General features: G+C 37.8%; 1 protein-coding gene across 2 annotated transcripts in view; it reads right to left on the bottom strand.

Moving 5' to 3' along the window:
* PTPN2 (protein tyrosine phosphatase non-receptor type 2) overlaps positions 1-27,499 on the bottom strand; it is an 85,776-nt gene that overhangs the window by 20,121 nt on the left and 38,156 nt on the right. For both annotated transcript variants that reach the window (XM_032399197.1, XM_032399196.1), the window contains exons 3-6: positions 18,027-18,127; positions 13,095-13,193; positions 8,234-8,371; positions 982-1,191 (exon numbers count right to left, since the gene is read on the bottom strand). In XM_032399197.1, the coding sequence (XP_032255088.1) occupies positions 982-1,191; positions 8,234-8,371; positions 13,095-13,193; positions 18,027-18,127 (548 nt within the window). The remainder of the gene's footprint in view (positions 1-981; positions 1,192-8,233; positions 8,372-13,094; positions 13,194-18,026; positions 18,128-27,499) is intronic.

The following is a 27,499-nucleotide window of genomic DNA, read 5'->3' as shown; positions in this document are numbered from 1 at the left end:
GAGTGAGTGTGGGGCAGAAGGGGCAGAAGGAGAGGGAGAGAATCTCAAGCAGACTCTGCACTGAGTGCATGACCTAGATCACGACCTGAGCCAAAACCAAGAGTCAGACGCCTAACTGACTGAGCCACTCGGGTGCCCCAACTCAGTTTTCCTTTAATTTTAATTTTAAATTAAGTATGCTCTATGCCTGACGTGGGGCTTCAACTCCTGACTCCAAGATCAAGAGTTGCATGCTCTACCGACTAAGCCATCCAGGTGCCCTGTAACAATCCAGTTTTTGACTGAAGTATATCACTTAGAGGCAGAGTAGTAAAGTAATACAGTCGGTATATTAAGACTCAACCATTCCTATACTCTAGAGATGCCCTATGCCCCAACTAAGGAAAAATGAACATTCTAAAAAGAAAAGGCACAGGCCTATATCCAGGCTGGGGCTGGAAATGGGTTGGTGAAGAAAGAATACAGCCCTTGGGGGCAGAGATCGGAATCTCAGGGGAATAATAATACTAGTATTTACTGAGTGCTTAGAAAATACCAGGGACTCTTCTAAGTGTTTTGAATGTATTAATTCACTTAATTCTTGAGGAAAATAGTATCATTACCCTTAGTTTAAATAAGGAAACTCAGGGCAAGAGAAATGTAGTGCTTGTTTGAGTTGGAAGGAATTCAATATTATATATCAATTTACATTTGAAAAACAAGGAAGGGGGAAGACCTATTATTTCTGTAAAATAAAGCTACCAGGGGGAAAAAAAAATTCTTCTTGGAGATGTCTAGAATCATCTTGGACAGAGCCCCACCACTCACAAATAAGAGGCAGTTAAAAGGGTCTAAGTGAAATTTTTTAGGTTTTTCTGAAGAAGGCAGAAGTTTAAGTTTGAAAATCACAGTTCTGGGATACAGACATTAGAGCTTACTTCTGCCAGGGGAAAACAATAAAAAATTAAACAAGACTAAAATTAGATCATAAGAAGCACTTACCAGAACAAGACAGGTATCTACTAGAGAAAAGGTGCCTGACCGCCCAATGCCTGCACTACAGTGGATCACTGCAGGCCCGTGTTCAGGATTCAAGGAACCAGACTCTCTCACTTTAAATAAGAAATTGAGAAATGAAGCTGGTGATTCAGGGACTCCAAAATCTGGCCAGGTAGTATAATGAAAGTGAGATATTGTTCTGGTTTCACCACTCTAAAAAGTGAAAATCAAGGGAAAAGTTAGTTCTAATTTCTTTTCTTTGAAAACACTACTTCAGAAAGAATATGTGTTTTGTGTTAATGCTTTTAATCCTTATGGACTTCTGTACCATGATTTTTTATTTGGTTTTTGATAATCACGCAAGTTTGGAGTTCTTCAGGAGAATCTGGAATTTATTTAATAATAGCTAACATTTCTAAAACATTATTTTGCAGGCCTGTCCTAAGCTTTTTATGTATTAACTCAACCCATACAACAATCCTAATAAAACTCCTTTTCCAGATAACAGAGGCCAAAGGTTAAGTAATTTACCCAAGGTGACACTTTGAGACACTAGCAGAGCCTGAATTTGAAGCAGCAGTCTGGGCTCTTAACCACCGACCTACACCATACATGTTGCCAATATTTTAATTCATACATCATGATGAGTGTTCCTTTTGTTTTTCCTATTTATTTTTTAAATATTTTTATTTATTTTTTGACAGAGAGAGAGACAGCGAGACAGGGAACACGAGCAGGGGCAGTGGGAGAGGGAGAAGCAGGCCCCCCCTGCTGAGCAGGGAGCCCAATGCGGGGCTCGATCCCAGGACCCTGGGACCACCACCTGAACTGAAGGCAGACGCTAAACGACTAAGCCACCCAGGCGCCCTTTTTTTTCCTATTTAAAAAAAAATCCTACCAGTATAATTTCACATTCTTTAATGGTTTCCTTTTTAAGAATGCCCAACATTTTTAGATATAATTTTTCTCATCAGATGAGTTATCTTGTAGATTCTGCTACACAGGCTCAGAGGAGCAACTCAAGAATTAATTTAAAGACACAATCTTTACATTTTTAATTGAAATTGCTCTTCTAATTGCTGCTTTTCCCCGTGGTAATAATTTCCAATCCTAAAACTGTTTATATGACTTTGCTGATGTGCTAAAATGGTTTACCAATATGCTAAATGCTTCCTGTCTCTTAAAGCCTACCTGGCATTCACTGTCACTTCCTGGATATTCCTGATGAGCTTTATTTCTGACTAACTCATTATGAAAATGTTCCTAAGCTTTTGCCAGCTGCCTTTTGCCCCAAGAAGCACTTTGGTGCCTTCTAGTCTTCATTTTTGTAAACCGAAGCGGTAACCCTCTAACATATCTCTGCACAATTTCTCAGTTTCATTGTAGGATGTTTTTGGAGGGAGAAGCCATACAAGCAACATTAGAAAAAAAAACAAAAACAAAAGCAAAACACCATGATAATTTTAATGGTTAAAAGCTAAAGATTATTATTACAGCATCCTGCTTTCGGTACAAGTTTTCAAAATTAACTTTCTTTTTTTAAAAATAAACTTTCCCCTTTTTTTAGCAAAAATTAAGACCCCTAAGTCCCAGACTTGTTATATGAGGTATAACACTGATAAAATACAGTGCAGAAATTCTTTTAAAAATTTCCAATTACCTACTTTCAGTGACTAATTTTCTTAAAATTCGCTTTCATAATTCCAAATACACTCTGATCCATAGATTCTCAATATACTGAAGGTACTAGAAAATATAAATCTATTACTAATTAAAATGATCATTGGGATTCCTAAATTTCAAAACATTTCCTTTCAAAATTATAGCTTACTGTATGTAAAAAAAGGGGGGGGGGTTAAATTTACTGTATTTAAAAAGGCACTGAAAACATTCCAAATTAAGAAGGCTAAACTTTAGTTTCTTCTTACAAAACCAGAAATGGACAGGTAAGAACACAGTATCAGCACAGGAATGGGTTAGAGTGGCTGTTCCTGCCATAGCCCAGGGGCATGGAGAACTCAGAAGTCACACCTTCCTTTAAATAGGGTCTAAGATTCCAGTGGGAATGTTTACTCCCTTTCCACACCCCCCCCCCCCACAACTGCCGTGCTGTGGTCATTTGCCACCATGCAGTGCTGACCTCGCAGAGCAGGGCCAGGCTTTGCCATGTAAGCCTAAACCAGGTCCCGCGTGGACGTGCTGGAGCTCCCAGGTCTGGGAGGGGTGGTGCCAGGACCTGGCTCACCTGCAAGCTGTGCTCTGCAGGGTACGGCCCAGTCTTCCCATAACGCTGTATACTCACTTATGCTCATTTACTGCATCACCTCCTGGTTTAAACCTAGAGTTAACCCACAATCCTGAGCAACTGCTTGCTTTTTTTTCGCTTGTATGATTTTGGCTCAAGACTAGAAGTCTCTTGATTTTTTTCAAATTCAGGTCACACTGTCTGGGATACTCAAAGCCAGTTCCCAGAAATGTTCACAACTGTTTGTATAATGCAGTCTTCCCCACTAATAGATTTTTGAGAATCAGTCTTTTTCTTCCCCTAACAGGACCAGACTAAAGAACTTCTTAAGAAGTTAACTTTTATTAATGTGTCCCTACTGAAACAAGATTCAAAATCACAGCTCACAAAAAAATCATACAATTCCCAACAGACCACTTCATGAAGCAATAAGATCCGTATGTTTAAGACTGAGATAGGAAAGAAATGTTTATATGCTTGACTGGACCTCTTCTCCCTCTTTTTCGTGCTGGAAAAAACATGAGGGAAAAAAGGATTGCCAAAGGCTAGAGAGCTAAAACAAAATTCATCTTTATTCCAAACAAGCTCTACATGTAGACTTTACAATTTTTGACAAACCCCTTATTTCAAAACTGGTGGAAGCCCCCTCTCCTTCTCCCAGGTCATCAAGTCACATCAGTCCTCCCAGTTGGCCTCTCCATCCCCTCTCGCTGCTGACCTCACACCCCACGCACACTTGGTTGCATCTGCAATTACATGGCTGTCCCTGACAAATCTTCTTTGTAAAACACTGCATTATGTATACCACACTCTGCACAAAATGTCAGTGGTTCACTCTTCTTTTTAAGGCAAAATCTTATTTACATATTTTGAAGGAGAATTCTACCCTTGAATAAGGATATCTAATTCACTATATATGGAGGCCAGGAAGATGAGCGAAGAACTGAGTAGGTACAAGACCATGGGCCACAGTCAGGCTTATGGCAATTTAAGTGTATGCCACCTAAAGCCATTCAAATTCAAGTTAACTTATTTTATACAGATAAATAAGATTATAAATTTTCTAATTATTACAAAGAAATCTATGCAGCTCTTTAGTGCTAGGCCCAATTATTTTCACACTTCGGGCATTTATAGAAGTACCAAGATTGTATTTTCAAGACTTTCATCATAAGCCTAATTTTGTCATCTGTAAATGGTTAAAAACAGTACTTACCTTATAAGGCTATTGTGAGGAATAAATGAAACAGTGAATGTAAAGTGCCTAACCTATGCCTGCATATGGTAAATACTTACAAATACCTTTTCTGAAACAATTATATACTAATTGACTCTACTGTAGCCCCTAGTAAGCTCCAATCAATTGTAAACTTCTTCACATTTTCAACTGCTTCACTTAGTATTTCCTCTACACGAAGAAGTAGCAGAGTTTGTGAACCCTATCTCCTAAATACAAACTTATATGAGATCTGTAGCTCACCGTAAGTGCCTTAGTTCAGTCCCTCATCAGTTTTTGCCAGGATCATTATATGGTCTGTGTTAAATATTTAGTTACTGTAATTCATTTTGAAAGATGAACAGACCTCACCAGATCAGGAGAGGACAGTGACAGAAACAGGTAGGCATGGGGCTTGCATTCTAAGCAGAGAGAAAGCAATACACAGAGGTGTGGGCCTCCAAGAATCAACCTATTTGAGAAGTGTAGGACTGTTAGCAAGAACAAACCCTGAGTGCCTAGACAAGAAGGAAGGACCAGTCCGGGCTGGGTCCTGGACGTCTGCATTAGCCACAGAAAGATTTTTTAGAGCAAGGTGGAAGGATTATGCCTTTATTTTAGAATAACCACTCACTCGGTGCAATGGCAGAAGGAAGCACAAAGGTAACAGCTAAGGACTCTACCCATGGGGAGCCAAAAACCTTGTTATGGGAGTCAAAGTACATACATACACAAGTACTAAATAAGCCAGTAAAATGGAAAATTTAAATTATGGAGAGAAGTGTAAGATTACAGCTATTAGGAATGAATGCGTCATAGATGAATTAAGAAAGACCAAAGTAAGAAATGGGTCACAAGGTGGTCCTGAAGGATGTGCAGGATATAAACAGGCAGAGAAGAGAGGATGACACTCCAGGTGGGATAAACTGTTTAAACTATTTTGAATCAAATCCCAGCTGAGCATGGTAATAATTAGGCACTCATCCTGTTTTGGGCAAATCTACAGGGACAGAGAAATAGAAGGCAGCCAGCATTACAATAGTATTCCTGGAACTTGATAAACATAAAGCTGGCCAACAATATTATGGAAAATAGTGAAGGGCAACTAAAAAGAAAATCCTGAAAGACAAATAAGCACTCTAGATGACCTTGTATTTTAAAAGCCCTACAAAACCTTCCCCTTAGCTTAAGCCACGGGGCTGCTTTAAAAGCAGAGATGGAATCTCTTCATTCATGGGCCAAAGTTCAAACTCTTAGTTCTACTGAAGACACTGGAAAGGGCAGCTGGTGTGCAGCTTTACTGCTCCCTTAGACCAGAGGTCTGTAAAAGAGCAGGGCCCACACAAACCACAGCTTAGGCCCTAGACCTGTTACTACAGACAAGTCAGACTCCTTTAGCAGCAAACTGGTTCTCTGCAGCTCAGGGTGAGGTTGGTGACCACTCCTTACCTGCAGCATCACCTTTCTCGCTCCTTTGGTATTTCTTTCTCCCTCAACTTGTTCTTTCTGCAGTCCTTCCCAATTCATTGATATGACAAAGGAAACAGATGCACACAACTAAAGCTACTAATTGGGAATCCTGCATGGAGTCTTAGGCCTGTTACAGCATTAATTCACTTGATCCTTACAGCAACCCTCTGAGGTACGTGTGTCCTTATCCTCATTCTGTAGATGAGTAACTGAGGCACAGAGGGTAAACAGTGGGACCAGTCACACAACCAGGAGGCATACAGTTGGGATTTAAACTCAGGCAATCTGGATCCAGAGTGTAAATACTTAACCAAATACAATTCTGCTTCTCATGCTGAAATGCTACTTTGTTCTTCTAACATTCCTAGTTCTTACTAAAGATTGTAAGGTAGAATGTAAACATATTGTTGCTATTAATTATGGTGTACTCTGAACCCAGGCCAATAAGAAATCACACAGTTGCTAGCAACTGAAACAGTGGTTGGGCAGTTCGCATGCTTCAACTCAGAAAGATGCTTTAGAACCAAGAATCTTCCTTTACTAGGACAATTAGCACTTTTTTCAAAAGACTTATTAGCCCCATGTCATTCCAAGTCAGGAGATCGGGATTTGAGTTCTGGCCTGTCACTTACTAGCTGAGTAATCTATTTACAGGAAAAATCATATAACCTTAATGGATTTTCGGTTTTTAAAAAATATAGGAAATATTAAAATATTAAGAATATTTATCACATTATAGGAAGACTGGGTCAAATTATATGTAAAAGTGCTTTACAAAATGATACAAAACACATTTTATTTTATTATTAAGGTATAATTAACTCTTAATTAGGTAGGATAGGTTTCAGAAACAGGGAAAAACACCTATGCCCTTCTCCATTCCTATCAGTTTTTAGGCCAGAAGCAGATGAGGTACCTGGGATAAATACCAAGAGAAGATGATTCAAAGCATCATGAGAAGTTTATATAAAAGCAGTTCTGTTTCTGGCAAGAAGTACTGCACAATCTAGGATCAAACAGTTGTTGATGTATCTCAGGGCAGCTTAAGACATATGTAAATGGAATAGTTGGTGCAAAAAACTACAAATAAGGGAAATTTATAAATAAATCTAAGTCTTGTATTTCCCAACCTTGAGACTTCTCAGATAACCTAAGAGATCACATAAAAACTTAATTACGGATGTCATGCGAAGCTGGGCCTGGGCCCTCAACAGTACGCACCTGTGCTTACAGTAGGCGGCAAAAAACAGGCGTTTCAAGAGATCAACCTTAAAATGTATTTCTTCGTATCTAAAAGTTTGTGTGTGTGTGTATGCACTTTATATATCCCTTCTCTATAAAACTTATTTGGTCAATGATCCCATGTTAATAATTTCTTTCAGTTAATGGTTAACTAAAACAGTATCTCACTATACAGACTAGATACATTCCTGCAATCATTTTTTGGCCAACAAATATTTTCCTATTTTCTAGTTTTCCTAGCTCCTAAGAGCATCCCAGAATCACTCTCATTTCATATTTTCCAGTTATCCTGATTACAACACAAAGAAGGCAAAACAGGTAGGTGGTGAAAAGGGGAGAAATGTCTTGATCCCCAACTTGAAAATAGCAGGTTCACAAATCCACCATGTACATGTATCTCAACCAAGAAATAAGGAACAATGCTTGTATTTCTGGAAAAGATCCGTATGAATGTTCTTGGGACCATATGCTAAATTTATTTCACCATTTTCCCCAATTCAGTAAGGACAAATTTCTCTGTGGTGAATCATCTGAATTAACAACATTCCAGTAAGTTATTTTCTTGACTGGCCTGCCACTCTCAGAAGCACCAAGTGCTGCCATGTTGACTGGGCACCTATTCTACATCAGCTGCTCTGCGCACACATCTTCATTTGATCTCCACATCAGCCCTGAAAGGGCGCTATCACAATCTCTGCTTTCCAGACGAGGAAAGGATGAGGGACGTTGAGGAACAGGTCCCAGGGATATTTCTACTGAACAACAGAGCTGGGATTTGAATTCAGGTTAGCCTGATTATAAAGCTCTCTCTCTCTTCATCCCCAAGTAATCTTAATAAATTATCTTCAATCCTCATATCTCAACCTGAACTTTAAAATCCTTAGTTTCTAGGTTTTCTCAAGAGTCCTCAGAGAGCTACCACATGTAGGAAACACAATGTAAACACCATGTTTATGACTATATACTATTATAGATACTATCGAAATGTATATGCAGCCCCAAACTTCAAATCTAATGACATAAAATAATTCTGAAAATCAGCAATATATAAAGTCCAATCTTTTAGGCATGAAAAGTCTTACATTGATATTTTCTAACTGCAGTAGATGTACTGTATAATATGACTTCACATCTTCTGACAAAAACTTCACACTGAATCCTGTTTCTTTAAACAGCATCTCTCGATCATCTTTTGTTGGCCAGTACTGTGCACATTTAACCTAAATTTAAGAATATGTAGATATTAGTTCCTAGACATTATGAAACCCTAAAAAGCTGGGAAAGGAAGACAAACCACACACATACACATGCTATATTTTTTTCAAGTACCCAAATCTATGAACAATTGCACTATATCTGATGCTCAATGTATTTTAGTAAGATTGACATTTTATAAAAGGTTTGTAAAATGTTCCTATAACTTATAGTAAAAAAAAAAAGCCATAAACAGATATGTTCATAAAAGTGAATTTGTCATTTCTAAAGCATGATAACCTATATTTTAACATCATACATGCATTCACTTTACATTTCTAAAATTATCAACCTCTTGTAAGAATCTTTTCTTCAAACAGTATTGAAAAGGCTTCATTTTACAAGAATTTCCTACAAATACCCATGAATCTGCTACCAAATACTATTTATCTAGAAATAACATTGTATATTCACTTACTAAAATTAAGTCAGGGAAATAAATCAGAAGATAAGCCCCCTCTGGGGTGCCTGGGTGGCTCAGTCAGTTAAGCATCTGACTTCGTCAATCAGAGAAAGACAAGCATCATATGATCTCACTGATATGACGAATTTGAGAAACAAGACAGAGGATCATAGGGGGAGGGAGGGAAAAATGAAACAAGATGAAACCAGAGAGGGAGAAAAACCATGAGACTCTTAATCTCACGAAAAAAACTTGAGGGTTGCTGGAGTGGAGGGGGGGTGGGAGGGATGGGGTGGCTGGGTGATGGACATTGGGGAGGGTATGTGCTATGGTGGGCGCTGTGAACTGTGTAAGACTGATGAATCACAGACCTGTACCCCTGAAACAAATAATGCATTATATATTAATTAACAAAATTTAATTAGGAGGAAAAAAAAAAGCATCTGACTTTGGCTTGGGTCATGATCTCAGGGTCCTGGGATCGAGCCCCGTGTTGGGCTCCCCACTCAGCGGATTTTCGGTTTTTAAAAAATATAGGAAATACTGAAATATTAAGAATATTTACTCTATCACATTACAGGACTGTGCCTGGGGAGCCTGCTTATCTCTCTCCCTATGCCCCTCCCCCTGCTTATGTGCGCACGCACTCTCTAATAAACAACATCTTTAAAAAAAGAAGAAGAAAAGCCCTCTTTATCTAGAGTTGGTACATTTTGGCAGAACTACTAATATGGAATTCCTATTTGTGACAATAAAAGGATCTTCCCAAAAGCCAAATTATGAGACCAACAGACTGTGGCAAGGTGAGATAAAGAGCCACTTCATTAGGAAAAAAAACACTACAAAAATATCCTTATAAAATATGGTCATTTCTTTTTTTCCAAATCACAAACAGCTACAAATCACAAACAGTAACACCTCCAAACAAATAATTACTATGAGCTGATACTTCCAAAGGTGCTAAAAGACACTTTAAATATGATACAATAAGTGAAAGAGTATAAAGGAGAATGAGAACAACTCAGAAATGAGGTGATAGGAGACAGAAAAAAATTAGGAATCAAAGAACACACCATTTCAGAAATGAAGACTAAACTAAAAGGAACAGAGGCATGAATAAACACAGCAGATAATAAAAGAAATGGAGTGACAATAGGATTTAAGAGAAAGTGACAAATATAAAAATAAGCAAAGAAAATCTAACGTGAATAGGATCCAAAGAACACTAAAGCATGCAAACAGTAAATATTAACAAGTATAATCAATACATTCTTCTTTAAAAAATCATAAATTGAAAGAGCATACTATGCATCTAGAAAAACTGACCCAGAATGACCAACACTAAGACATATTTTGGTAAAATTAATGGGATTTGAAGAAAAAAAAAGCCTTTGGGTAACCTAGATAAAAAGAACACATGACTTGCAAAGGAAATAAAATCAGATGTCCAATTGACTTTGTCAGTAATCTCTAAAGCCAAAGGGAAATGGAGTAATGTATTTAAGTTGCTCAAAGAAAAGCAAATGTGAGCCAAGATTTTATATCCTGTCAAAGTGACTTTTAAGCATTAAGACAGCAGATTAAACTCTCATCGACAGGTAAGAAATCAGGAACTATAATACCCATGAGTCCCTTCCTTAGGATGCACTACAGAATGAGATATCTACAGAACTGGAGAGACATCAATAAGACCGACAATGTAAATTAAATATATATTTACATGTAGAACTAAGATTTTACAAGGGATATAAGAGAAAGACTGTAGTTATGTTATATACTCTGACAATGTAGGTAAAGTACAACTTAAAAACAGAAAGAGATGGGAAAAACATAAAAAATTTAAAACTTTTTCAGTAATTATTTTGGTGATGGAGTTGATACTCTTATTATGAGTCATTCTGGTGTATAACATGGGACAAAGTAAATGAGTCACTGTAAGATATTCTTTATCCGTTGTGTCTTTGAAAAGCAGGATTCATGGTATGGAAAAAGAAGCCAACAGATATAAGGTAGAATGCATTAAGCCAACCCCCTCAGTTCTAAATTTAAATTGGAAGTATCAGTATGAATCCTTGAAATGTGTTATCTAACACAAACACATTTTTTCCTTAGCTCTGTTCACCAAAAAGCTCTAAAAACAATGATCAACCCAGCATCAGTAAATATCCCTAATTTTTTTTTTAAAGATTTGATGTATCTGTCAGAGAGAGAGAGAGAGAACACGCACAAGCAGGGAGAGTGGCAGGCAGAGGGAGAAGCAGGCTCCCCACTGAGCAAGGAGCCCAATGCAGGACTCAATCCCAGGACCCTGGGATCATGACCTGAGCCAAAGGCAGACGCTTAACCAACTGAGCCACTCAGGCGTCCCAACATCCCTATTTTTATTGTCATGTTGAAATATCACTGCCCAATAAAAGAAACCAAGGTTCCTTAGAGAAATGACTGATTCTATGAAGAAGAGGTTAAGTAGTCATTCCAGATAGTAAGAAAATTATTAAAGACTCTTTGGTTTTATCTCTTGGATTTCTGACTCAGAGCCCAACTTGAAGAGATTCCTGCTAGCCAACAGAGGAATAATTCAACTACTAAGACGGATAATAACTGCAATGGAGTGAAGTACATCAAAGATGTTTAAATCTATGAATTCAGGGGAGTCTGGGTGGCTCAGTCGTTAAGCGTCTGCCTTCAGCTCAGGTCATGATCCCAGGGTCCTGGGATTGAGCCCTGCATCAGGCTCCCTACTCAGTGGGAAGCCTGCTTCTCCCCCTCTCCCACTCCCCGCTTGTGTTCCCTCTCTTGCTGTCTCTCTGTCAAATAAATAAATAAAATCTTAAAAAAAAAAAATCTATGAGTTCATAATAATTGATCCCCTCCTGCCCCTGCCCCCACACCAAAAAAACCTAACTGGTCACCTGCTGAAGACACTAGGGAATTAACTATTTTGTAAACTCCTTTTCCTATATAAAAGTGGTCAACTAACTAGAAGGGAAGTTTCTTTTCTTTTCTTTGTTTTTTTAAAGATTTACTTATTAGAGAGAGAAAGAGGGGAGGGGAGGCAGAGGGAAACTTAAGCAGAAACTTAAGCAGACTCCATGCTGAGTGCGGAGCCCAATGTGGGGCTTGATCTCACGACCCTGAGATCATGACATAAGCCTAAACCAAGAGTCAGGCACTCCGAAAGTTTCTTTCTATAGAAGTATTCCAACAAAAATTTAAGAAGAAATGGTAAAATTGGAATATCACTATTTTGTAACCTGTAACTAATTAAGGAACTAAGCACTGACCAGCAATGGCTGCTAACGCCGCAAAAAGAAAGATAATCAGACATTATGGGCTTCTTCATAAACAAAACAGTATCACTCATGAAGTAATCTTCCCCAAAATAATTAAACCTGAATCTTTTTAAGCATCTAGATCCAACCACCATAAATATGATTTCTAATTTCTAGTAGCAGTCTTATCTTATTAATATACTAATTATGCTCCAAGAGGAGAGATGAAACTTATAAATCATCTACTTTGCAACGCTGCTCAAATTGTTCAAACAATGTCGTCATCATCACTTAATTTTTAAGTCACACTGGAAGCCATGAAAAAGCCACTATAAATAATTATGCCAATATTGCTGGACATTCTGGTATGTGAATGCGACTCAGGATTAGAAAGAGAGTAGAATAATTTGCAGCACCATCGAAAGCCACCAAATATGAATTTAGAAAAAAGAATCAGGAATCCGAAGAAGATCTTAGGCTGGAAGAGACCTTACTGACAATACTTTCCAATTTGCTTCTCTGACAGAAAAGGATCTAAAGCTACAAAAGTTAAAAGACTTAACTAATTAGCACTGTGTTTAGACTGTACCTCAAGTTTAATATATTTATACATTCCCAAACTTACTGTCTCGTGACCTAAGAGCCAATAAAAATTCATATAGGTTAACAAAAACCTGTCACTTTAATCCTTTCTAAACTTTTCAAGATTTTGATAATAATTATAAAAATTCTAATAAAGCCTAGGGATTCCAAAGATCTATGTCACCACTGGTCAATATTTGTCTCATTACATTTACATTCTGGAAGGTAGTGGTATACAACTATTACTTAAATACTTAAGGCAAGAAAGGAAAAGGATATACTACTTCTGGTCAGAAATACCCTGACTACTAGCCTTTAGCAATTCAAGGCCAAAACCAGTAAATGAATGAATATCCCAAAGGAAGTATGAAAACATTCATAAGCTAATGATACAGGCAGTACACTAAGTTGTAAATATTAAGTATTACTCACCGATTCCTTCTCCACAACTCGGTTTAGCATGACAACTGCTTTGGTTTTTTGCTGCCAAACCATGAGCCAGAAATGGCAACCTGTATTAGGAAGTGGGCCCTGTAAGAACAGAGAAGAAAAAGGAGGTAAGAGAAAGGCGATGGAACAAGGTTCAAGGAAAATTCCCTCAAGTATGCTTCCGGTTTAAGAACAATGTATTGAATCATAATAAGTAAATCATGACTTTAAATCCACTTGAGTTAAAAAAATAGGTCTGTACTAGTTGCTTATAAATGATCAAAACTGACTTTTATTGACTTAGGCAGAAAAGGAATCTTTCAGGCTATCAGATGACTTTCAGAGTTGAGGGCTGGAAAGCCAGGCTTCAGTGGGAACCAATGTAAAGGCAAGATTCTGCTCAAAGGAGTCAGCCTGGCACAGTGCTCCTGACGCTGGTACTACTCTCACCTTGCTTTGCTGGCATCGCCAGTGCTAAGGTGGCTACAGCCATCACGCATAACCTTTAAACAAACCGGAGTCAAAACCATGGGCAGGGATAACTGACTGGTCATGTTCCAGCTGCAAAGGAAATCTCTGTCCCTTTCAGCTTCCACAGCAGGAAGAGAGGCCCTGCCTGCCATGGATCCATGGCAGTCCTACAAAAGAGGAAATCGGTGCCGTCACTGACCAACCAACCACCCCAAGTAAATTAGAACAAGATTTCCAGAAAAAGCGGAAATTTCAAAGTGTCTGAACCACTAAGAAGCTGTTAATCTACAAAAACCACAGCATGTGCGACCTCAACAGAGGACTTAAAAGGGGCAATCGTTCATATTACAGTACTGCCATGGGGGAAGAAAAAATCAAATCCAGTTATCTTCACATTTTGCTTGGCGGTAGCACAGGGCAGAAGAAAGGGCAAATAGGAGATGAAAAGGCCATGGTCAAATTATAACTAATGTTAAAGGTGAAAACGAATGAGGCTCTGCTGCAGCTAACGCAAGTCAGCAAGCATTTTCCTCAGAGGACAGAGGGAGAGGCAGCTTCAGGGGCTGGAGGCCAGGTCTCCTGGAACTTCAGCTTCCCATGTCAAACAAGGTGATTCACATGGTTTGAGGCTGAAAGCATCTTTTGGGCAATTGTATTCCCTGGTTTGTAGCAGATGTTCTATTAATATTATTTAAATTAATAAACTCTAAGCTTCTAAGTTATAAAAAGGCCAGAAATCGACTTAGAATCCTAAGTAATGACAACCAAATGTTTGAAGATACTGTTCTACTCACTTAATGTATATTATCTATTACTTGATCTACTTCTAAAACAAAACAAAGTGAGAAAATCCCCAGTAAAACGAAAGCCTTTTCTTTCATCTGAAAAAATGGATCTATCAATTCACCAGAAGTCACTCAGCGTGTATACATATGGAAACACAAAACACATTCTGTCAGTGGTTCTAAGGTGGTTGGTGGGGAGGGTATCTCTCAGCTCTTCCACCTACAAGCAACATTAACAAATGTTTTTTCCCCCGAAATGGAGATTTATAGCAAGGACTGATATATTTTTTAAAAAATTCAGAGGAAAAAGGTGACAAAAAGAAGCAACAAAGGACAATTAGAACAGCTAAGGTTTATAAACATTCAGCATCTCTAGTTTTCTCTGTCCTGTAAAATATTCTCAGCCTTCAAAGAGTTTACTAAGAGGCAAGGAGAAGTCCTTGTCCTACTAACTGAAACATATCAAGTGCCACAAGAGTAAGAGGTGAACCATCAGATCTTCGAGAGTAGAAAGGATGCTACAGCACAGCTTTAAAAATGAGGAGGGCACTGATACAGGAAGGCGTTGTAGAAGGACAGGGAGCAAGTCAGGGCCCATTCCAAGCATAAGACAAGGCACATGCAAGTATAGGGTACATCTGGGAGGGACAAAGAAATCAATGAGGGCAAAGTAGAGGTAAATATGCAGTAGGAAATCACACTGTATAGAGTGTGGAGGGTCTTGAATACAGGAAATAGTCACCAAACTTTTTAAGAAGTAAAGCAATATCATCAGATTTGTATGTTAAAAAATAATTCTGAAGGCATTGCTAAAGATGGATTAGGAAGGGAGGGACTGGTAGCAAGGAAACAAAAAGCAACTGCATTAGGATTCGGTAGATGATGAGCATAGCTTTAACCCAGGTGAGAAAAACAGGAAGGAAGCTGGCTTGGTTTAAAAAAAAAAAAAAAAAAAGTTAGATGTAGAAAATACAGAATTTGCAATGTAAATGAGTCATCTGGGTAAAAATATCCAGTTAAGACCTGGAAAATATAGGGGGAAAATTCAGGAAAGAATAAAAAGCTAAAGACAGCCTTCTGAGTCCTCTAGCTCTAAATGCAGGGACCTCTGTCAGGACACACAGAGCAGTCCAATAGGGACAGGACACTTAAACACAATTAGTAGGCAATTTCTTTATCATTATGGGATTTACAATATTTTATGAGAGGATTATTATTACTTCTATTACTACTACTAATAAAAAGCAGTAACAAATGCCACAACGAATAATCCATGGAGGGCTTACCACAGTACCAGGAACTGTAAGAGTTTCACTCAGCACTGTTTCACAGATAATATAGGTATACATCTATAATATAAATATATATATATATATATAGGCTTGGGGAGTTAGGCAGCTTGTCCAAGGTCACACAGCAATCTTATGGTTGTAGAGCTGAATGATTAATAAGAGCATGACCCATGGAGCCAATGGGCTTCAAATTCTGGCTTCAACTCACTTGTTGTATGGGCTTGGTAAAGTTTAATGTACCTGGTCTTTAGCTAATTCCTCGTGCATTAAACCAGGGTGATGACAGTGTTTACCAGAGAGTTATCCTGAGCCTTAAATTATACAAGACACATAAAGTACAGAATAAGGTTACAAAACTGCTAGCTGTTATTAATTTTATTTCCTACTATGATGTAAAGTTCATAACAACAGGGTTTTGCTTAATGTCTATTTAATTTTTAAAAAAATTTTAAGAGGGGGGAGGGGCAGTTGGAGAGGGAAAGAGAGAGAATCTCAAGCAGATTCCACACTCAGCATGGAGCCCGACGTGGAGCTGGAGCTTACAACCCTGAGATCATGACCTGAGCTGAAATCAAGAGTAGGATGCTTAACCGACTGAGCTACTCAGGTGCCCCACTGTCTGTTTTATTTAAACAATGCCTACCACAGAGTAGGTACTCAATAAATCTTTGTCAGATGAATGAATACCCAATGAAGTAGTTGGACCAGGATTTGTGCACAGATGCTGTGAATCCAGTGTCTACATTCTCTTAAGATATAAAGGTTGAACATATGGTTCCAGAGAATTGAAGTCTCGAGTATAGACTGAAAAAGGGGAAATAACTCCTAAACCAGAATCCTGAGAAGTACCTACAAAATTTAGAATTACGAACAAGACTGGGAAAAAAGAAGAGAGCGAGGAAGAAAGGAGTGTGATAAGGGATCTAGGGTAATTATTTTCTCTATTTTTGAACATTATAGATTTTTAAGATAAAAAGTAAATTAAAATTCTAAAAATGAGTTTATTAAAGATGTCCTGAGGGCAACCCTGTTGGGACCCCTCTCACTCGAGAGCTTTTTCTGTATCCTCACTTAATAAACTTCTATCGCTTTACTCACACACACACAAAAATAAGTAAGTCATGAACACTCCTAAGAAAAGCTCCAAATATTACAAAAAGGCAGAAAACAACAAATTAAAGTCTAATTATTCCTAATTCTTAGAAATAACCAATATTAATGGTATAGGTGTAATTTATTTAGCCAGTCCCTCACAGATTATTTCTGTCCTATTATTTCTGGTCCTGTGCTATTAAAATTAAGTTGCAACAAACACCCTCACATATATCTTTATGTCTGTACATATTTAACCACTGAGTAACTTTTAAATCTCTGCTATTTTCACTGGTGAAAAGTGATAACTGAACGCTGGTTTAAAATTATATTCCCTAATGACTAGAAAAATTGAATATCTTTTCATAGGTGTATTGTATACCTTTATATTTTCTTTAACTGTGAATTTATGTTCCTTGCCAGTTTTTTTTTTTTACATAGTTTCTCTTTTTCTTTTTTTAACATATAGCAGCTACTTTAAGTAAAATGAAGTAATTATTTTTCATTTCCCGTCAATTAGAAATAGTCTAATAGAAGATCTTTTTACTATATGAAACTGTTGTCTCTTTCAATAACAGGTTATTCTGATCCAAATTTTTAAAAAGCTCAAATATTATGAATATATAGCTTATCTTTTGAATTTCAAAATCATTAACTGGGGGATGTAACAGCACTGCTCATTAAGCCTCTGTCATTTGATAAAGGGCAGCTGGTGTGGATAAACCAAAATAATTTCTATTATCAAAGAATGAAAGAATAGTGCTGGGATATGGGTGTGGCCAATGTGCCAAGAAGCAGTCAGTCAGAATGCCACAAGGAACCCTCATGCTTTCTGGACTGCCAGCCAGTATTCTGGGCACCTGGCCTTACCACCCTCACTCTGAACAAAGGCCAGACATCACTGAAGCATGTTCATATCCTCTGAAAATACATGCCAGAGAAGGGGGTCGAGAAGGGCCTTCAAAGGGCCTCTGGTTATGATACAGATTATGTGAAGAGAACTTAACAAAGCATTAACAAACATTTTTTATCAATGTAAAGGATGATAATTTGCCTTAAAAGAACTGGTATAAGCCATTTGTTAAAAAATTTTCCTTTTTAAAAATAACTTTAATTTCATATTCACATACAAACCTGCAAAACACTGAAATGTCTACATTTTAGTACATAACAACAGAAAAAACTGAAATGGCATTTCATTTCCAAAAGTAAAGACATCCTTTTAGCTGTGTTTCAAAGCAGACCAACCACAATAACTGCACTGCAAAGCATCTGCTTGACATCACATCACTTGCCTGTGTTAAGATGTAACTCCTTTGCGCCTCTTCTATATCAACTAAACTGGCATTTATATAATCATTTTCAGCATTTTGCAGCTTAACACGACTGTGATCATCTGAAACAGAGAAGGATAAACCATAATTGTCATTTCAAACTTCTCATTTCTTTTTTTACTTTAATATTAATGTTCTAGGTATTTATAAAATGATAGAAGAAACAAAACAAAGAAAAATAAATTACCACCACAGAGAGTTGAGTCAAGTCCTGAATTATTCCCTTTTTCAAAGGAAGTATAAAAATGAAATCTTGTTGTTTGTTACTGTAGTATTGCAAATGCTTTTGTTTGTAGTAGGCTAGCTACCGTAACTAGAAAAATTGACCAAAGAGTAAAATATAGTAAAAGGAATAAGGCACCTACCGTCCTAAAAGTAAAAGGATCATTTAGAATCTTGGTGCCTAAGAACTGATAGGTCTATCTACAAAAAACCATGGTAACTACAGTTCATTTTCTTCATTCCTCAACTGACCTGCATTCAACTATATTTAAATAATTTTCAGTACTTATATTTAAATTAAGCTAAAAATTTTAAAATACAGATGGAATACTCTAATTCTTTTTCTTTCTTTTTTTTAAATATATTTTTAAGATTTTATTTATTTATTTGAGAGAGAGAGAGAATGAGAGAGAGAGAACACGAGAGGGGGGAGGGTCAGAGGGAGAAGCAGACTCCCCGCTGAGCAGGGAGCCCGATGTGGGACTCGATCCTGGGACTCCAGGATCATGACCTGAGCCGAAGGAAGTTGCTTAAGCAACTGAGCCACCCAGGAGCCCTCTTTTTTTTTTTTTTAAGTAGGCTCCAATTCACAAACCCAAGATTAAGAGTCGCATGCTCTACTGACTGAACCAGCAGGCACCCTGGAATGTTCTAATTCTTTACAAGACAACTAAAGATGCTTCATTACTTAGATCGTGTTACAACAATATAAATATATCTAGTTTAAATATATTTCTTGCTTTTAAAAGTAAAAATATCACCATATGCAACAACATGGATGACCTACAGGGTATTTTTCCAATTGAAATAAGTCAGGTAAAAACAAACAAAGACCATATGACTTCACTTATATGTGGAATCTAAAAGAACAAAACAAATAAAAAACAGAAACAGACTCATAAACACAGAGAACAAAACCAGTGGTTGTCAGAGAGGAGGAGGGTGGGGAGATGAGCAAAATAGGTGAAGGGTATTAAGAGTTACAAACTTCCGGTTATAAGTCAGTCCCCTGGATGGAAAGTACAGCATAGGGAATACAGTCGATAATATATATTTTTTAAAGATTGTATTTATTTATTTGACACAGAGTGACACAGCGAGAGAGAGGGAACATAAGCAGGGGGAGTGGGAGAGGGAGAAGCAGGCTTCCTGCTGAGCAGGGAGCCCAATGTGGGGCTTGATCCCCTGACCCTGGGATCATGACCTGAGCCGAAGGCAGACGCTTAACCACTGAGCCACCCAGGCGCCCCTATAGTCAATAATATTGTAATAACTTTCTATGGTAACAGACGGTAATTACACTTATTGGGGTAATAAGCATTTCAGAATGTATATAAATGTTGAATCATTATACTGTACACCTGAAACTAATATAATACTGTATGTCCACTATACATCAATTATAAAAACAGGCCTCAAAAATTAAGAAAATGTCATGAATCCTACTAAGAAAAACCAAAATACAACCAAAGCATTAAGATATGTAGAGTACCTATAAATCAATAAGAAATGACAGAGACCCCGTTTTTAAAAGTGAACAAGGACAATACACAAAAGACTACTCTCACTATTAATCAAAGAAATACAAATTAAAATGAAAAGATAACTTTTTTTTATTTAAAAATTTTTGGCAAAATTTTTTGTTTGTTTTTAGTTTTTTAAATGATAATGCCCAGTGCTGTCCAGGCCACGTCTAGCCCCTTAGTAAGCACTAGATGAAACTATAAGAGAACTTTTCAGATGCCTGGTTTAGAGTAACAGGTGTAAATCCTTTAAAATCCAAGGTTCCCATTTCTGTGAATGAAACCAATGCATATAGCCAGAGACAGACACAGGGATTAACAGTAACACACAAAAGGGGAAATAACACAAATTTCCAAAATGTCCAACAACAGTTAAATTACAGTATATATGAAAGACGTACTACTTTAATGGAGCCATTAAAAAACATGCTTTAGGGTTAAAAAAAGTAAAAATCTCACAGATTTAGAATTTATGCTGATGTAAATATGTAGTCTACAAAACTTTACTTTATATCATTTTGATGGAAAAGGAGAAGTTTTCTCAGAGAGAGAAGGCATGTGCATAATAACAGAGTTAACACAGGCTTAGTATCCTAAATATACAACTGTCAGAAGAATGTAACTGAATTATAAACCAAACACGTCTGATGTTTAACTCTGGAGAATACATTCGATTTAAACTGCTCCCCTGAAGGAAATTTATACTAAATATCCTTTTTCTCTCCACTTTTAAACTTAAAAAACAAAACAAAAAACTGTTTACATTATCTCCATATGAAAGAAAATGTTAAATGGCTACAGTTTCACACATCAATTTATCTGAGATGTTTCTGCTGGACTGAACCCAAGACCTCTGTAAATATTACATGTCATTTGCCAACAGGAAAAACTACGATCTTGTTATAGTAAATCACTTATACTAGTGTTCTCGGAAAGATGATGTCAGCAAGCACTTTTTTTTTAAACAGTCACTTTTTTTTTTAACAGCTTAATCACCCTTTAACTGTTAAATTGTGTGAGATGGTAAAAAGGTCAGCTATCCAATTAGCAAAACAAAGACCATATATCTTCTAGATAACACTGATATATCAGAATGTCCCCTTTTAGAATGCTACACCATCCCTAAAATTCGCATTCCACTAGAATATAATACCAAAGGAATGTATTTCCTCATGTTGTAATCACAGAAAGAACACAAACCCCAAAGGTTAATCATATCTATTGCACAAGTGAAAAAAGCAATTTGGCCAACAGAAGCAAGAATCCATAAAAACTGGGAAGGTTCCTCTCCAGGGCGCTGGGAATTGAGTTATCTTGCAGGTTGCCATCCAAAGTTCTGGAGGAAATAAGAAATAAACTCAGAGAAAGACCTTCAACAGTTTGTTTTTTTTTTTTTTTTTTAAAGATTTTATTTATTTATTTGAGAGAGAATGAGAGACAGAGAGCATGAGAGGGAGGAGGGTCAGAGGGAGAAGCAGACTCCCCGCTGAGCAGGGAGCCCGATGCGGGACTCGATCCCGGGACTCCAGGATCATGACCTGAGCCGAAGGCAGTCGCTTAACCAACTGAGCCACCCAGGCGCCCTCAACAGTTTGTTTTTAAGAGTATTTGACACCCTGCCCTCAGGACCTTGAACTAGAATTCAGTTATTTTCCCTCTAGCTTTAAAATCTACACCAGCTGTCACTCCAATATGTTGAAAACACCGAATCACACGTAAAAGCACAAATACATTTCCTGGAGCCCCAAGGTCTGACCAAAGGGGAGCAGGGTGCTACCTAAAAGACACCCAGGGTCCTGCAGAGTCTGGCGCCAAATGGTGGCCCTGCTACCCTCTCACATTTATTATATATAGTCAACAAAAGCAAAGGAAGACTGAATTTTCTCAGAAAAAACATTTTTTTTCAATGTTGCTAGCAGATTAAGACTAAAAAAGGAAGGTAATCCTTGGGAAAACTCTAGCAATTTAGAACTGGCTACAAATGTTGGTTGAACCTATATTTTCTCCTCAGGACTAATTAAAAATAAAACTCTGAAATTCACCTACATTATTAGAAATTTATTTTAATTCTTCTGCTTTATTAAGAATATTAATAAAAACTTCAAATCATAATTAACATTCTGATTCCGTAGGAAAAAAAAAGTAAGAGCGTTTCTAGTGTTAAGTAAAACATATCATGTTAAAACTATCTACAAAGATAGTAACTATACAGTACATTTCAGGAAGTGAAACTATCAAAGCCTTTTTATGAGAAATTGTGACTTTATGATTTATATTCTCTAGCAAAGATAACAGACAATGCCTCTTCTCCAATTAAGAATCACTTCATGTGTGGTTTACAATATCTACGAGAGTGGACACAGGTCCCCTCACAACCTGAGAGTCAGAATGTCCCCTTTCTCTGCCCTATTACTATTAGTCAGCCCAAAATCTGTGAAGTGTTCTTCCAAACCAAACTTCTGACTTTTGAATTAGTACAAAAAAACAAAAATAAAAACACCAGAAAGTTAAATGCTTTGTCCTCTCCCAGAGTTTATTCGGCCCAGAAACCTCTGAAATGAGATTATCAAATAGAAAGAGTCCTATAACCTGGGGGTTCTAAGTATTAAGCCCCAAAGCCCCCAGTGCTTTATCATCATTCTAAGTTCAGTATATGGTTATCTCCCTCTTTTCTATTTTTTAAAAAAATCCAGCAAAGGGAGAAAAATGAAGACAGTTCAAACTACATTGCATGAGATACAAAAAGCAATCACAGGAATTCTTTTTTTTTTTTTAATTTTTTTATTGTTATGTTAATCCCCATACATTACATCATTAGTTTTAGGCAATCACAGGAATTCTTAATTCTCAACATCTAATAACACCAAAAGCTGAACAATCAAGAATATATACATTTTAAATGGGGGGCACCATCTGTTCTTAATTCTTGTCTACAAGTGAATGAAGAAATGCAATATCCAATAGAATTGTAGCTTGTAAATTGGATAAAAATTGAGCAAACTTCTGATGAATATTCCCTTCACCTCCCACCCTCAAACAGTAGGTTTTCTGAGAAATGGTTTCATCTGTCAAGAAATGACGCTCTAGCTGTGGCCTGAGCTGACAGTACAGATTAGCTTCCTCTTTCAATGTCACAATAAGCCTTTTTTTTTTTTTTTAACACCCCTACCCCCTTCACTGGTTCACCTTTTATCATTATTGTAAAAAGATCTCCTTTTCAAAAGTCTTCCAGGTCAAACAGGAAAAAGAATTCACACTCATCATAACCATCCTCCTAGGTTACACCAAGGCAGAGATAAAAAGTCATTATCATCAACTGGGGAAGGAGAAGACCAGCTCCATTAGTACAGCACTGAAAGACTTTCTCCTTCAATTCTCCTGTTCTCAACCAGAGGGAAACCGTACGTTTTCAAATACTGATGGCTCTATTTATATGTTACCTCCCTGCAAGAATGCAAAGCATTTCATAGATATGCTGACCCTCTCTGACTCTACAAGTTAAATACCTGAGGCATAAATATTATTAATTTTCTCTCTTGAATCAAGCAATGAGCCAAAAGCAAAGCTAGAACTAAAATCCAAGTCACCATAAAAGCACTACCGTATTAATGAAGAAACACACACCTTAGTAAACACAGTATTAACATTTCAATTATTTCTTCTGAAAATAAAACTCAATTTGATAACAGTTCCTTTATTAATGACATAACCAACTACGATCACTGTATAGAATTTAGTGGCCTAGGATGTCTGTTATGACACACCTTACTACATTTCTGCAACAATCCTTACAACCCTATGAAGTTGACATTATCATGTTCATTTCACTGACACTCAGGGAATCAAGTCATTACCAAACACACACTAGAGAAGCAGAAGAGGAGATTCAAACTAGGTTTATACAACTTAAGAGACTACATATTTCCCACACTACATTGTCTCTGGTATGTCCAAGTTGGTTCCTTTACCATTCTTTCCACACACGCTAAATTCTTCCTGGCATCGCCCTTCACACTGTTCTTTACATCAAGGATGACTTCCATCTTCATCTCTGTCACACAAACTCACTTCCATGAAGATCCATACTATGACTTACCTGCTCTGAACAGCCTCTCTGAAGGAACCCCTACCATGAAGGTCCAGTCTTTACATTTAAATCCTTCAACAATTTTATATACAATTTTCATTCAACAAATATATTTTAGGAGCCAGGCAACAACGACATAAAAATAACATATAATTTATTTAAAGCTTTTTAAAAGAAAAAATTCTAGGGGTGCCTGGGTGGCTCAGTCAGTTGGGTGACTGACTCTTGATCTTGGCTCAGGAGTTCAAGCTCCGCAATGGGCTTAAAAAAATTTTTTTTAATTAAAAATTACTTAAAAAAATAAAAATTAAAAAAAGGGAAAAATTCTATTAAGTAGTAATTCCTACTACCATCTTTATTGGACTATGTGTTGTGGGAAGAAAGCTGACCAACTGATGCCTGAGGAGGCCGAGTGAGATGAACAGGCTTCGCTACAAAGATGAAGAAGGAGCACACACACAAAAAGGAGTAAAAGGGAATGGTATATCATGAAAGACTGGCAAATTCAAAAAGGCTGAAGAGGTCCCAAAACATGTTGAGGCCAGACTCTTAAGAGCCTTGTGTGCCGTGCTCCAGGCACAGGCTACGTCGATGAAGCTCTTTAAAGGACTGAGAGAAGCACATTTGATTTCAAGAAAACAACTACCACCACTATGGAGGACAGATTGGAACAAAAGGAAGACAATTTAACACACTGATGCACTAACAGTTTAAAGATTTTATTTATTTATTTGACAGAGACACAGCGAGAGAGGGAACACAAGCAGGGGGAGTGGGAGAGGGAGAAGCAGGCTTCCCACGGAGCAGGGAGCCCAATGCGGGGCTCGATCCCAGGACCCTGGGACCATGACCTGAGCCGAAGGCAGACGCTTAACCACTGAGCTACCCAGGCGCCCCTGCACTAACAGTTTAATCAAAAGATGAGTACAGAACCAAACAGTGGCAGGAATGGAGACAGTTACAAAGAAGCATGTCCCAGGTACACACCATCACCAACTTGCTAACCAAGCAGGTGTTCTAGAAACATCCAGAAGGCTCAATCATTTTCAAACAATAGGTTGACTATCTGTGACTTCAATCTCTTTCAATCCACCAAGATTTTAAGTTCCTAAACTTGAAAGGACAATGTTAATTGATTAAATCTGGCTTCCACACATTTCCAAATTGAAAACAGATCTTTAATCTATCCCTAAGAGTCTCTGCAATGGAAAGAACACCTGGGAAGCATCCTTTTAAAATGTGTAAAATCAATTAATCCACTAATGTACTTTGGAACATGGACATCTTTCCTCTTTAATAGTTTGTATAAAATAAGACATACTAAATTTCAATTTATCAGGAAGCCCCTCACCATTTTCCTTGAAACTCAGAATCTCTGCTTTAAGGAGAGACAGAGCCTAAAACATGGGAGGGTAGAGGGAATTGGGGGTAAAGTACTTTCCTTACATCCAGAAGTCCATGGGACACCACAGAAACAAAGTAGACCAAGTATTTATTAAATTCTTTCTATATTCGAGGACTGTTATAGACACTAAGGACCCATCCATACCCTTGTGGAGCTTACCTTCTCAGAAAGGGAGATAGCAATAAGCAAAACAACTAAGTAAATTATATTTTATACAGTAACACATGCTATGGGGGAGGGGGAAAGCAGAGTGAAGGGGAATAGTTGTGCTAGGGAGCAGGGCAGGTTGCAATTCTGCAGGGTGGGCCTCACTGAGACAGTGACATTTAAGCAAAGACTTGGAGGAGGTCAATCATATGACTATTTTGGTTAAGAGTGTTCCAAGCACAGAGTAAATACCTTAAGGTGGGTGTGTGCCTAAATGTCTGAGGGACACAAATAATGGAGCTTGAGCCCAGTGAACAAAGGGAAGCAGCCTGCAATTTAGGTTCAGAGAATCAAGAAAATCTGTACTGATTCATTAGTCTCACCTCGTAAATTCAACTCAGAGAAAAAGAGTTTGTACTTCCATCTTCTTAGTGTTTACTTGGAAGAGTGCCCTAAACAATTTAGGTTGGCAAGTGTCCAAGCATTGTTTATAAAATAAATTCCAGAAAATTTTCATATTCAAATAATTAAACTATGGTAGAATTTTGTTAGAATGACAAATCACTATTAAACCATTCTGAAATCAACATAGGAGATGAGATTATGTTAGCTGACTTGAAGAGTGACCTAATTCAGCAACAAGAAAGAAAGAGCTCAGACAGCTCCAGAACTTTTTAGTACAGATACCTGGAACTCTGGCACAGATGAAAGAAAACAGGTGAGGGAAGGCTAAGAGGCCTAAAGATGTAGATTCCAAAGTCTGTCCTGGCTCTACCAACCTATGTGACCACAGACAAAGCTGTGATTTATATAGAAGAGTAACCTGCTACTTGAGAAACATTTTTAGCGTCCAAGTTAGTGAGGCACTACACCCTGTGATAACAAGAGGTCACTAAGTCTCAGTTTTCTTGTAAGATGAAATGGCTAGACTGGACCAACCCTTCTTAATTATTTTTAATGAATGACCCTCACTTAATATCCTAAAAGTATTTAATACAAAACTCTTTGAAAACTCCTATTTCATCTTAAAAATTTATAGGAACTCGGGGTGCCTGGGTGGCTCAGTCGTTAAGCGTCTGCCTTCGGCTCAGGTCATGATCCCAGGGTCCTGGGACTGAGTCCTGCATTGGGCTCCTTGCTCAGCGGGAAGCCTGCTTCTCCCTCTCCCACTCTCCCTGCTTGTGTTCCCTCTTTTGCTGTCTCTCTCTCTCTCTAATAAATAAATAAAATCTTCAAAAAAAAATTTATAGGAACTTAAAAATTCTACTTCATTGTGCGTCTGTATTTTAACATATAAGCAATCACACCTTCCCTCCCCACATTCCGAGTATAATCAATGGTCCTGGAAGATGTGCCATGTTTCCCCAGGACGTTAAGCTCCCTCCCTGTACATTTCTGCTCCTCCCTCCAGTCCCCAGTGTTAGTCCTCTACAGCAGAGCTGCCCAAGTGATGAGCTGTGGCTACAGTGGGGGCCCTCCGTTAGAAGGCTACGGTTATGGCAAGATTTTGATCCTCTAAGCCCACGGGGCAGCAGCAGTGCCCACACTTTCAGCCATCTGCAGCCTTCTGTTAGAGTTAAGCTCTCTGTAGCCTGGGACTCTGTCATGTTCACCATGTATTCCCACTGCCTAGCATAGTACCCTTTCCAAGTACCCAATTCAAGATGGCATCAAATTCAGAAACCTGGACAGATGCTGGTATAACCCAGACCAGATGCTGGTATAACTCCAATGTCCTGTTTTACAGGCACCCATTTGTGTGGGTGTGTACAGTTCTATGCCATTTTATCACATGTGGAGATTGTGCAACCACCACCACAATCAAGATAAGTCCTGTTCCATTACCACAAAGATCTCTGTGCAAACCCTCTAGAGTCACACTCTTCCCCCAACCCTGTCCCTAACCCATTAATCTGTTCTCCATCTCTGTAATTTTATCATTTCAAGAATGCTATAAAAATGGAATCATACAATAGGTAACCTTTGAGATTGGATTTTCTGACTCAGCATGAGTCCTCTGAGATCCACCCAACTTGTTGCATGTTGTCAA

Source organism: Phoca vitulina, unplaced genomic scaffold (assembly GCF_004348235.1).
Source record: "Phoca vitulina isolate PV1807 unplaced genomic scaffold, GSC_HSeal_1.0 scaffold139, whole genome shotgun sequence".
Taxonomy (NCBI): domain Eukaryota; kingdom Metazoa; phylum Chordata; class Mammalia; order Carnivora; family Phocidae; genus Phoca; species Phoca vitulina.
This window is presented reverse-complemented; position numbering and strand designations above follow the sequence as displayed.